The sequence below is a fragment of the Plecotus auritus genome (assembly GCF_963455305.1).
Source record: "Plecotus auritus genome assembly, chromosome: 3".
NCBI classification, from domain to species: domain Eukaryota; kingdom Metazoa; phylum Chordata; class Mammalia; order Chiroptera; family Vespertilionidae; genus Plecotus; species Plecotus auritus.
In genome coordinates this window covers 156,235,353-156,247,697 of record NC_137772.1, presented here as the reverse complement: position 1 = coordinate 156,247,697, position 12,345 = coordinate 156,235,353, and the positions used below count along the sequence as shown (strand labels likewise).

At 44.9% G+C, this 12,345-nt stretch overlaps 1 protein-coding gene across 3 annotated transcripts in view; it reads left to right on the top strand.

Moving 5' to 3' along the window:
- The window catches only part of TBC1D15 (TBC1 domain family member 15), a 91,028-nt gene that overhangs the window by 16,484 nt on the left and 62,199 nt on the right, over window positions 1-12,345 (top strand). For all 3 annotated transcript variants that reach the window (XM_080662705.1, XM_080662704.1, XM_080662703.1), the window contains one exon: window positions 11,470-11,568. Coding sequence is in view for 2 of the 3 variants with exons in the window: in XM_080662704.1 (XP_080518830.1) it covers window positions 11,470-11,568 (99 nt within the window). In the remaining variant the exon portion in view is untranslated. The remainder of the gene's footprint in view (window positions 1-11,469; window positions 11,569-12,345) is intronic.

The following is a 12,345-nucleotide window of genomic DNA, read 5'->3' as shown; positions in this document are numbered from 1 at the left end:
CCATTCTAGCTTTTCTTTTTCATTACTCCATGTTTATTTTCTCTATTGGTTTATTAGTTATAACTTATTTTAGTGATTGCTTTAGGACTTAAGAGTATACATCTTTTACTTACCACACTTATCTTTAAGTGTTATACTACTTCACATGAAGTATAATAATCTAGAACAATATATTCCACTAGAGGCCCGGTGCATGAAATTCATGCACGGGGGGTTGGGGGTGTCCCTCAGCCCAGCCTGCATCCTCTCCAATCTGGGACCCCTTGAGGGATGTCCGACTGCCTGTTAAACGGGCAGTCGGACATCCCTCTCACAATCCAGGACTGCTGGCTCCCAACTGCTCACCTGCCTGCCTTCCTGATTGCCCCTAACCGCTTCTGCCTGCCAGCCTGATCACCCCCTAACCACTCCCCTGCCAACCTGATTGATGCCTAACTGCTCCCCTGCCAGCCTGTTTTCCCCTAACTGCCCTCCCCTGCAGGCCTGGTCACCCCTAACTGCCCTTCCCTGCAGGCCTGGGTCCCTCCCAACTGCCTTTCCCTGCAGGCCTGGTCGCCCCCAACTTCCCTCCTCTGCCGGCTTGCTCACCCCTAACTGCCCGCCTCTGCAGGCTTGATCGCCCCCAACTGCCCTCCCTTGCAGGTCTGGTCCCTCCCAACTGCCCTCCCTTGCTGGCCATCTTATGGTGGCCATCTTGTGTCCACATGGGGGCAGCCATCTTGTGTGTTGGAGTGATGGTCAATCTGCATATTACTCTTTTATTAGATAGGATTTCTTTTCTCCTGGCTTTTATGCTATTTTTGTTGTTTTACTTTTGTATGTGTTACAAATCCTATCAAACAAACATATATTTACTTATGCTTTTTAGTTCTCTCTCTCCTGCGTTGATTTAAAGGCACAAAATACAACACAACAAGGTACAACTCACAAGGCACTGAACACAAATGTATTCACGATATTAATAACCCCAAATAAAGGTGACCACCAGAAAAAGGCAAATTAGAGAATAGGAGAGAATGAAGAAGAGGAGAAAAAAGGAGTGCAAAAATGAAAGTGGGAAAAGGAAAAAAAATAAGAGAGAAAAGAGAGAGAATAAGAAAGAAGAGGGGGGAAAAAACTATATGGGGAGAAAACGTCAATAGAACAGCCACTAATCCCAACAAATGCCAGCAACGAGTACCTGGAGGTGAATGCAAACTACAAACAACAACTAATATCAAGCAAGGCGAGGGAAAACAGAAGCAAAAAACAAACACAAAACAAAAATAACAAAAAGAAAAAGCAAAACAATCTCACAAACAAGCATAAAAAATCGATATAATCAACAGTCAAACAACAAAAGGACAGAAAGAAAAAAATTTTGGATAGTGAAGAAAGAGCAGAGAGAGGTGTGTATGGACTTGGAGCAGGGGATTGGAAATCTTTCTAATAAAAGAGTAATATGCAAATTAACCATCACTCTGCTATACCCACCAGCCACGCCCACCAGCCACGCCCACCAGCCAATCAGGAGCAAATATGCAAATAAACCCAACCAAGATGGCTACCGCCACAGAGAGCAGGAGGGAGGCATGGGTTTCCCCGGCAATGGAGGAAGCCAAGCTTTCCGCCTGCCCTTGCCGGCCTAGGACTCCACTCAAGGCTACAAAGTTTCAATGATAGAAGATACATAAACCCAAACAGAAATGGCGGCAGCCACTGAGCTGGAGAGAGCAGGAGGGTAGGGTTGCCCGCGGTGATGGAGGAAGCCAAGCTTCTGCAGCCCTGGCCGGCCCAGGCCTCCGCTTAAGGCTACAAAGTTTCAATTATAGAAGATATATAAATCCCCCCAAAAATGGCTGCTGCCACGGAGCAAGCAGAAGGCTTGGCTCTGCTCCAGGCTACAAAGCTTCAATTGTAGAAGATAAATAAACCTTAGATACCAGGGCCTCCGCTTGGGTTGCCAGGGGGCGTGGCCGGCCTGCAAACCACCACAGGCCCCTCACCCAGGCCACCCCACGCCCCAATGGAACCCCCACCCTGATCCGGGACACCCTTCAGGACAAACCATCTGGCCCCCACCCATCCACCAGGCCTCTATCCTATCTAATAAAAGAGTAATATGCAGATTGACCATCACTCCAACACACAAGATGGCTGCCCCCATGTGGTCAAAGATCCTATCCCCATGTGGACACAAGATGGCCATCAGGGGAGGGCAGTTGGGAGGGACCAGGCCTGCAGGGGAGGGCAGTTGGGGGGGACCCAGGCCTGCAGGGGAGGGCAGTTAGGGGTGACCAGGCCTGCAGGGGAGGGCAGTTAGGGGAAAACAGGCTGGCAGGGGAGCAGTTAGGCATCAATCAGGCTGGCAGGGGAGTGGTTAGGGGGTGATCAGGCTGGCAGGCAGAAGCGGTTAGGGGCAATCAGGAAGGCAGGCAGGCGAGCAGTTGGGAGCCAGCAGTCTTGGATTGTGAGAGGGATGTCCGACTGCCCGTTTGGATTGTGAGAGGGATGTCCGACGGGCAGTTGGACATCCCTCGAGGGGTCCCAGATTGGAGAGGGTGCAGGCTGGGCTGAGGGCCCCCCCCCCATGCATGAATTTCGTGCACCGGGCCTCTAGTTGGATATATAAGTAGGGTGAAATTTTAACAGGGTAAAAAGGAATAGGAAAAATCTAAAGCAGAAATAGGGTAAGAGAAACAGGACAACAAAAGGGGGAAAGTGAAAGAGTGTTGGCATAAAGATAAAGTTGAGATAGAGTGAAATGATGCTAAAGGAAAGATGAAAATAGAATGTGGAAGACTAATCCCAAAGTAAAATCAAGAGAAAATAAAATGACACTTTAAAAAGAAAAGGTAAAATAGTAGTAGTAATAATACTGGTTGAAAATAAAAATGTAATGATTAAAAAGGTAAAATCAAGTGAGGAAAAAAAAAGTTAAGTAAAAGATGAAAAAAATAAAAATAAAAATGTGCAGTAGTAAAGGCCATTCACTTCCTCTACTGTTCTGTTTGGCACGCGTGTTTCCTAGTCAGGAGTTTTGAAGGTCCCTACGTTCCGCTGCTCCTCAGTGTGTAAGCCAGTCCTGATTTTTAAGCAGGCAGTACGTTTTTCTATTTCATATTTTCCTTTATTTGTTTTTACACAAGAGTCAGTTTGTGATTCAACCCCTGGGTGGCAGTGTTTCCGGATTGACCTCCCGGTCTATAGGACCTCTCTAGCTAGTGTTTCGATTTGTTTTCCCTGTGGCACTTAATACTGGTTTGGTGGAGTGGGTTGCCCCAGAGCTGGTTCTCTGATGGTTATTCCCTGCTCTGATCCCCAGGTTCCACAAAAACAACTTTCCCCTGCAGTCTCTTAGAGTGACCCCAATTAGGTAATCCTAAGTATTGGCCTTAGTAATCAGAAGCAAAGATTTAAAGAGGAAAAGAAAAAAAAAAAAAAAGAGCCAGAGTAAGTGTGTGAACTCCGGGTCTGTGCGCAAGTCTCTGCAGTCTTTTTTCCCCTTGGGTCTAAGCAGCCGGCACACTTTTAAAATTTTTAGGCTGTCCTTTTGCGCGCAGATCAAAATGGGTTGCTTTTTAGAGTTTCCTTCTGTTAGCAGCTCTGCGGAACCCCTCCACATTCACGGATCACGCCAGCCCCAACAGCCACGGATTTTCCTAGGCGCAGACTTCCCCCGGTCCTCCAGCTCCCGCCATGCGCATGTTTCTCTCTCCTGCCGGGACCAGAGATCTCACCTTCTCCCAGGAGAAATCTGACTCTTCCGTGGTGGAGTGTAGAGCTCCTCTGAATCCGCGTGCTTGCGCCACTCAGGGACCAATGTTCTCAGGTTCGCAGCTGTTTGGTGGGTGCTGTAGTTGTAGATTTTTCCGGCTTCCGATAACATCCACTTTCCCCTTCAAGATGGTGCGGTCTCCGCGTCTGAGCCGGTCGCTCTGGGAGGGAACCCAGCAGCAGTGGGGGCTGCCTGGTCAGGGGAGCCCCGTCCAGCAGTCCCCCACTGTCTCCTGGAGTATAGCTGTCCCTCAACTCACCAACAAACACTCTCTGTGCGACCACACACTCTCCCTTTGTTTTCTCACTCACACAGTGTCTTGCAGTATGCCTTTCCGTCGGCAGCCATCTTCTTTCCCCAATCTATTTATGCTTTTTAAACAAAGATTTGTTTAATGAGAAATGAAATATATTTATACCCAGTTACCATTTTGGGTGGCTTTCATTTTTTTTTTTTAATATATTTTATTGATTTTTTTTACAGAGAGGAAGGGAGAGGGATAGAGAGTTAGAAACATCGATGAGAGAGAAACATCGATAAACTTATCCCCATATGTCTCCCTTTTCCCCCCATTGATCCCTTCTAGCTCACCCCCATCCATCACCCTGATTCTTGCTGTTTAAATCGGTGGGTTTATAGTCTTCATCAAATTTGGAAAAATCTCTGCAATTATCTTTTTTTAAGTTATTTTTTGATTCTCCTGTCCATCATCTCCTTGAGGTACTTCAGTTATCTGTGTACTAGACCACTTGAAGTTTTCCTGCAACTGATTGATGCTCTGTTCACCTTTTCTCAGTCTTTCCCCCTTTATGTTTTGTATAGTTTAATTGCTGTAACTTCAAATTCAGTATTTTTTTTGCAATGTCTAATCTACCATTATTCTATTCAGTGTATTTTCATATGAGACATTGTATTTTTCATCTCTAGAAGATTAATTGGGTCTTTGTAATATTTTTGATGAGCTCTAACTTTTCTCTAGTGTCTTGAATAATATGAGATTCAGTTATAATAATGTTTTAATATCTGTCTCTAATCCTATTATTTGTGTCTTTTGGATCTTATTTTTTTGGTTGATTTTCTTCTCTCATTATGGGTCATGTTTCTCTGTTAGCATGCTTGGTAAAATTTTTATTTTATTTCATGCACCGGGTGTGTGTGTGTGTGTGTGTGTGTGTCCCTCAGCCCAGCCTGCACCCTCTCCAATCTGGGACCCCTTGAGGGATGTCTGACAGCCCGTCTAGGCCCAATCCTGGATCTATTTTTGTTCATCAGTTTATCTTGGTCATTATATTCCACACATGAGTGAGATCATGTGATATTTACCTTTCTCCGACTGGCTTATTTCCCTTAGCATAATGCTCTCCAGGTCCATCCATGCTGTTGCAAATAGTAAGAGCTTTCTTTTTTATAACAGCATGGTATTCCATTGTGTAGATGTGCCACAGTTTTTTAATCTACTCATCTGCTGATGGGCACTTAGGCTGTTTCCAAATCTTAGCTATTGTAACTTGTGCTGCTATGAACATAGGGGTGCGTATATTCTTTCTGATTGGTTTCTGATTTCTTGGGATATATTCCTAGAAGTGGGATTACTGGGTCAAATGGGAGCTCCATTTTTAATTTTTTGGGGAAACTCCATACTGTTCTCCACAGTGGCTGCACCAGTCTGCATTCCCACCAGCAGTGCACAAGGGTTTCTTATTCTCCACATCCTTGCCAGCACTTGTCGTTTGTGGATTTGTTGATGATAGCCATTCTGACAGGTGTGAGATGGTACCTCATTGTCGTTTTCATTTGCATCTCTTGGGATGATTAGTGACTTTGAGCATGTTTTCATATGTCTCTTGGCCTTCCTTATGTCCTCTTTTGATAAGTATATATTTAGGTTCTTTGCCCATTTTTTGATTGGATTGTTTATATTCCTTTTGTTAAGTTATATGAGTTCTCTATAAATTTTGGAGATTAAACCCTTATCGGATGTAACATTGAGAAATATGTTCTCCCATGCAGTGGGCTTTCTTGTTGTTTTATTGATGATTTCTTTTGCTGTGCAGAAACTTTTTATTTTGATGTAGTCCCACTTGTTTAATTTTCTCCTTAGTTTCCATTGTCCTAGGAGCTTTATTGGTAAAGATATTGCTACGACATAGGTTTGATATATTGCTGCCTATGGATTCTTCTAAGATTTTTATGGTTTCCCGTCTTACATTTAAGTCTTTTATCCATTTGGAGTTTATTTGTGTGTATGGTTAAGTTGGTGATCTAGTTTCATTTTTTTGCATATATCTGTCTAATTTTCCCAATACCATTTATTGAAGAGACTATCTTGACTCCATTGTATACTCTTGCCTCCTTTGTCAAATATTAATTGAGCATAATGGCTTGAGTTGATTTCTGGGTTCTCTGTTCTGTTTCATTGGTCTATATGTCTGTTCTTGTTCCAGTACCAGGCAATTTTGAGAACCGTGGCTTTGTCATATAGCTTGATATCTGGTATTGTGATCCCTCCAACTTTGTTCTTTCTCAGGATTTCTGCAGCTATTGGGGGTCATTTTAAGAAAAAAAAATATTCTTGTTAATTTCACAGAGGAAGGTAGAGAGAGAGAGAAACATCAATGATGAGAAAGAATCATTGATCCGCTGCCTCCTGCATTCCCCCTACTGGGGATCAAGCCCGCAACTTGGACATGTGCCCTTGACCAGAATCGAACCTGGGACCCTCCAGTCTGCAGCCCGATGTTTTATCCACTGAGCTTAAACCAGCTAAGGCGGGTCTTTTTTTTTTTAAAATACCATATAAATTTTTGGATAGTTTGTTCTAGGTCTGTGAAATATGCCATAGGTATTTTAATGGGGATTGCACCGAATCTATAGATTGCATTGGGTAATATGGACATTTTAATGGTGTTGATTCTACCAAGCTATGAACATGGTATATTCTTCCACTTGTTTATGTCTTCCTCTATCTCTTTTTTCAACGTCCTGTAGTTTTACGCATACAGGTCTTTTACCTCCTTAGTTAACTTTATTCCTGGGTACCTGAATTTTTTTGGTGCGGTGTAAATGGAATTTTTTTTTTTTAGTTTCTCTTTCTGTGGGTTCATTATTGCTGTCTAAAATTGCCATACGTTTCTGGGTGTTAATTTTGTATCCTGCTATGTTGCTGAATTCATTTATTAAATCTAGTAGTTTTTTTATGGAGTCTCCAGGGTTTTCTATGTACAATATGTCATCTTCGAATAAAGAATTTTACTTCTCCTTTTCCAATTTGGATGCCTTTTATTTCTTCTTCTTGTCTGATCACTGTGGCTAGCACTTCCAATACTCTGTCGAACAGGAGTGGTGAAAGTGGGCATCTTTTTCTTGTTCCTGTTGTTAGGGGAAATGGTTTTAATATTTGTCCATTGAGTATAATATTTCATCTAGTCTTACTCTTGAATATTTTCAGTTTGCTTAACATTTGCTAAAAACATACCTAAGTGAAATTTGAATATTGATACACAGCAGTTATCCTGATATCTTTGTTTATGGAGTAGATCAACCAAAGGACTTGTATGCATGCATATAAGCCTAACCAATAGACACAGACACTAGCAGGGTGAGGGCATGAGTGGGGGGGCGGGGAGCAATGGGGAGATAAGGACACCTATGTAATGCCTTAATCAATAAAGAAAAAAATTAAAAAAAAAAGATTGTGATAATCACGAAATTAAAAACTTTCATGCATAACAAAACAAATTCCAGTTTATCTTTCTTTGAAGTACTCTTAATTTTAAGTGCTATTTTTTATGTTTTTTATCATAGTCTTTTAAAAGAATCTTTATTGTTGAGAGTATTACAGATGCCCCCCACCCCCCCATGGTCCTCTTCCACCCAGTTCCTGCCCCGCTCTGCCCCGCTCCAGGCCTTCATCACCCTATTGTCTGTGTCCTTAGGTAATGCATATATGAGTGTAAGATCTTCGGTTAATCTCCTCCCACACACCCCCTCACCCCTTCCTTCTGAGATTCATCAGTCTGTTTCATGTTTCCATGCCTCTGACTCTATTCAGTTTAGTTTATTAGATTTCTTATTAGTTTACTTTTATTTTCAATTATTGATATGCATTTATTGCCATCTTGTTAATTTAATTTAATTTTGTCTATTAATCTTTATTGAAAGTGTTACATAGGTCCTCCTTTTCCCCCCATTAACCTCTTCCGGTCAGCTCCCATCCTCCCTCCTACCCCCAGGCCCTTACCACCCCATTGTCTGTGTCCACAGGTTACGCATATATGCATACCAGTTCATTGGTTGATCTAATATTTTTTAACCTTCTTCTTCTTTCTTCCTTCTTATTTCTTCTTTCTCCTTCCCTCCTCCTCTATTTCTCTCCTTCTCTTCCTCCTCCTCCTCCTTCTCCTTCTTCTTCAAGCTAATATTTTTTAACTCTTCTTCATTATTATTATTATTATTATTATTAAAGAACTAGTGGCCCAGTGCATAATATTCGTGTGTATGGGATTGTCCCTCAGCCTGGCCTGCACCTTCTCCAATCTGGGACCCCTGGGGATGTCCAACTGCCGCTGACTCCTAACTGCTCGCCTGCCTGCCTGCCTGATTGCCTGTATCCATGTTGCCTGCCGGCCTAATCGCCCCCAAATGCCCCCCTCTGCCAGCCTGCTTGCCCCCAACTCCGCCCCCCCCCCCCCCCCCACCGGCCTGCTCGCCCCAACTTCCCCCCTGCTGGCCTGCTTGCCCCCAACTGCCCCCCCCCCCCCGGCTGCTGGCCTGATTGCCTGAACTCCCCCCCCCCTCGCCGGCCTGCTTGCTCTCAACTGTCCCACCCTGCCGGCCTGCTTGCCCCCAACTGTCCCACCCCGCCAGCCTGCTCACCCCCAACTTACCCCCCCTGCTGGCCTGCTCACCACCAACTGTCCCCCCCTGCTTGCCTGATAGCCCCCACCTGCCCCGCCCCCGCCAGCATGCTCGCCCCCAACTGCCCCCCCCCCCCTTTCCGGCCTGATCGCTCCCAACTGCCCTCCCCTGCCGGCCTGATCGCCCCTAACCGCCTCTGCCTCGGCCCCGCCACCATGGCTTTGTCTGGAAGGTCTCCTGTAGGTCTCTCGGTCTAATTAGCATATTACCCTTTTATTAGTACAGATACCCTTCAATATTTCATGTAATGCTGGTTTGGTGGTGATGAGCTCCTTTAGCTTTTTTTTTGGTCTGTGTAACTCTTTATCTGACCTTCAATTCTAATTTATAGCTTTACTGGGTACAGTAATCTTGGTCATTGGTCCTTGCTACTTATCACTTTGAATATTTCTTGCCATTTCCTTCTGTCCTGCAAAGTTTTGTTGAGAAATTAGCTGACAGTTGTATGGGCACTCCCTTTTAGGTAACTGATTTTCTCTTGCTGCTTTTAAGATTCTCTCTTTGTCTTTAACCCTTAGATTTTAATTATGATGTTTCTTGGTGTGGGCCTCTTAGGGTTCTTCTTCTTTCAGACTCTCTGTGCTTCCTGGACTCTGTGCTTTCTTTCACGAGGTAGGGGGAATTTTCTGTCATTATTTCTTCAAATAGGTTTTCAATTCTTCACGCTCTCTCTTCATCTTCTGGTTCCCCCATAATGCGAATGTTGGTATGTTTGACGTTGTCCCAGAGTCTCCTTATACTATCTTCATATTTTTGGATTTTTTTTCTTTTTGTTCTTCTGATCGGGTGATTTTTGCTTCCTCATATTCCAAATTGTTGATTTGATTCTTGGAATCCTCTACTCTACTGTTGAATACCTGTAAATTATTCTTTATTTTAGTTAGTGTATGCTTAGTTTCTGACTGTTCCTTTCTTTGACATTCTCACTAAGATCCTTGAAAGTCTCATTAAGTCCCTTGATGCTCTCATTAAGATCTTTGAAACCTTATAACCATTGTTTTGAACTCTGTATCCAGTAGTTTGCTTGCTTCCATTTCTTTCATTTGTGACATGTTTCTTTGTCTCTACATTTTGGCTACTTCCCTGAGTTTGTTTCCATGTATTAGGTAGAGCTCTTATGTCTCCTAGAATTGGTAGAGTGGTCTTGTGTAGTAGGTGTCCTGTAGGGCCCAGTGGCTCAACCTCCCCAGTCACCTGAGCTGTGCACTCTAGGTGTGCCCCTTTATGGCCTGGGTGCACAGTCTTGTGCTTGAGCCTTGATTGCTGCTGGCATCACTGGCAGGAATTGACTTCTAGGTCTGTTGGCTGTGAGGACCAGCTATGTCTACAATGGAAGAGTTGCTATGCAGGTGACATACCTATGCAGCAGGACTTGATTCAGTGGGGTTTTGGTGTTCACTGAGTCTGCCCCTTGAGTTTGTTGCTTGTGGATGTGTAGAGTTGTAATATGCTATGGTCTGAAGCTCTTCACTGGGTGTACTGGCTCTGGGGCTTCCAAGGAGGTGCAAAGTCAGCCACTGCCTGGGGCCACCTGGCATGAACTACAGTGAGATATACAGATGACTGCTTACTTCTATTGGACTAGGAAGTGCCCAGGTGAGGCCACGCTGTAGAAGCAAGGCAGGCTGGTGCTAGTGTAGGGTCTTGAGCCTTTTTTTTTTTTTTTTTTTTTTAATATATTTTATTGATATTTCACAGAGAGGAAGGGAGAGGGATAGAGAGCCAGAAACATCGATGAGAGAGAAACATCGATCAGCTGCCTCCTGCACACCTCCCACTGAGGATGTGCCCGCAACCAAGGTACATGCCCTTGACCGGAATCGAACCCGGGACCCCTCAGTCCGCAGGCCGACGCTCTATCCACTGAGCCAAACTGGTTTCGGCAGGGTCTTGAGCCTTTTATTGATAGGTTTGATGCCAGCTGCTGCTTGAGAGATTTTAGGAAATCTGAAGCCTGAGCCAGGGCAGGCCATTCATATGAAAAAGCCAAGGGTGGTTTCTCAGGGAATCATCAGGGTGGAACAAACAATATTGGCCATGCGTACAGAAACTCACATATGGCTGCCAGTCAGCTCTGCATTGGGGAGGGCCCAGCACAGGAACAATGACCCCAGCTAACATTCCTGTTTGGGAGAAAGCTGCCCATGAGTTTCTGCCCTGATGCCAGACAGTTCAGTTCCTCCCTGTATGTCCCTGGATTCCCCAAACCTGCTGCCTGGTACTGGAGCTTAGAGGAAGCAGGACCTTAAAAGGTCGTGGAACACCTGGTACTTCAGCAGCTTCCATGTCACTCAGCCACAATCCTTGCTGGTTTTTACAGCCTGAAGTTACAAGGACTTCTTTTCCCAGCTCTGGAAACCTCGTGGGGGGCTGCGACCCCCTGCTTCTCAGGGGAGGTCTTGGAGATATTCCTCCCGATTAAAAAGTCACATGTGGGTGTTGGACCAGCCCATTCCATGCCTCTTCCCCTCCTACTAGTCTCAGTGTGCTTTCTTCTTTATTTCTGTGGTTGTAGAACTTCCTTTCAGCCAGTTTTCAGTCAGTTCTGAGTGATGGTTGTTTGGTATTTTCTTGTAATTTTGATGTGGTTGTGGGAGGCAACAAGTACTGGTGTTTACCTACACCTCCATCTTGGTTCTCTCATCACAGTCGGTTCCTGATAATACATTTACGTTTGAAATAACCAGAAACTTGGTTCAGGCATTATAGGGAAACATCTCTTTAATTTTTTTAAACTGATGTTGAAATAGTATTGAATAAAAATAGTGTGATTAATCTTATTTTTGCTGTTCCAGGTTATATATGAACAGGAAGGTGTCTATATTCACTCGTCTTATGGAAAGAGCAATGACCAAGACAGCTTGATTTCAGGAATATTACGTGTTTTAGAGAAGGTATGTTTCCAGTAAATAATTTTATTTAATAATTAATTGTTCATGGTAGTGGCTAATCTTTGGGGCATTATCAGCAAGTTTGGATTCTATGTGTAAGATAAAGATATGTAATCGAATAGTAGTTATAAATTAAACATTAAATGATATTAGAAATAAAATACTTTAGATAAGTCAGTAAAATGGCATGGAATACTTAAAAACTTATTATGTAGAAGTTGCAGTAACACATCCTATCTAATAAAGAGGGAATATACAAATTGACCGTCATGCCATCACAAAGATGGCGGCGCCCACAGTGGAGGCGGGGTTTCCGTAACACAAGATGGCTGCACCCACAGTGGAGGCTGAGTTCCCTTAACGAGCAGTCAGCAGGGACCTGAGGCTGCGTGGCCCTGGGCTGGGGCAGAGGACCTGAGGCTGTGCCTCCCGCCCGGTGGGGCTTGACAGGGACCTCAGGCCGCGACCCCTGCCTAGTAGGTCTTGGCGGAGGACCTCAGGCTGTGCCCCCTGCCCAGCGGGGCTTGACAGGGGACCTCAGACTGTGCCCCCCGCCCTGGCACTGGGCCAGGAGACCTCCGCTGTGCCCCCCGCCCGGTGGGGCTTGAAAGGGGACCCAAGGTGTGCCCCCCACCCTAGTGCTGGGCCGGGGGACCTCAGGCTGCTCCCCCCGCCCCAGCGCCGGGGAACCTGAGGCTGCGCCCCTGCCTGGCGGGGCTTGACGGGAGACCTGAGGCTGTGCCCCCCAGCCAACGGGGCTTGATGGGGGACCTGAGGTTA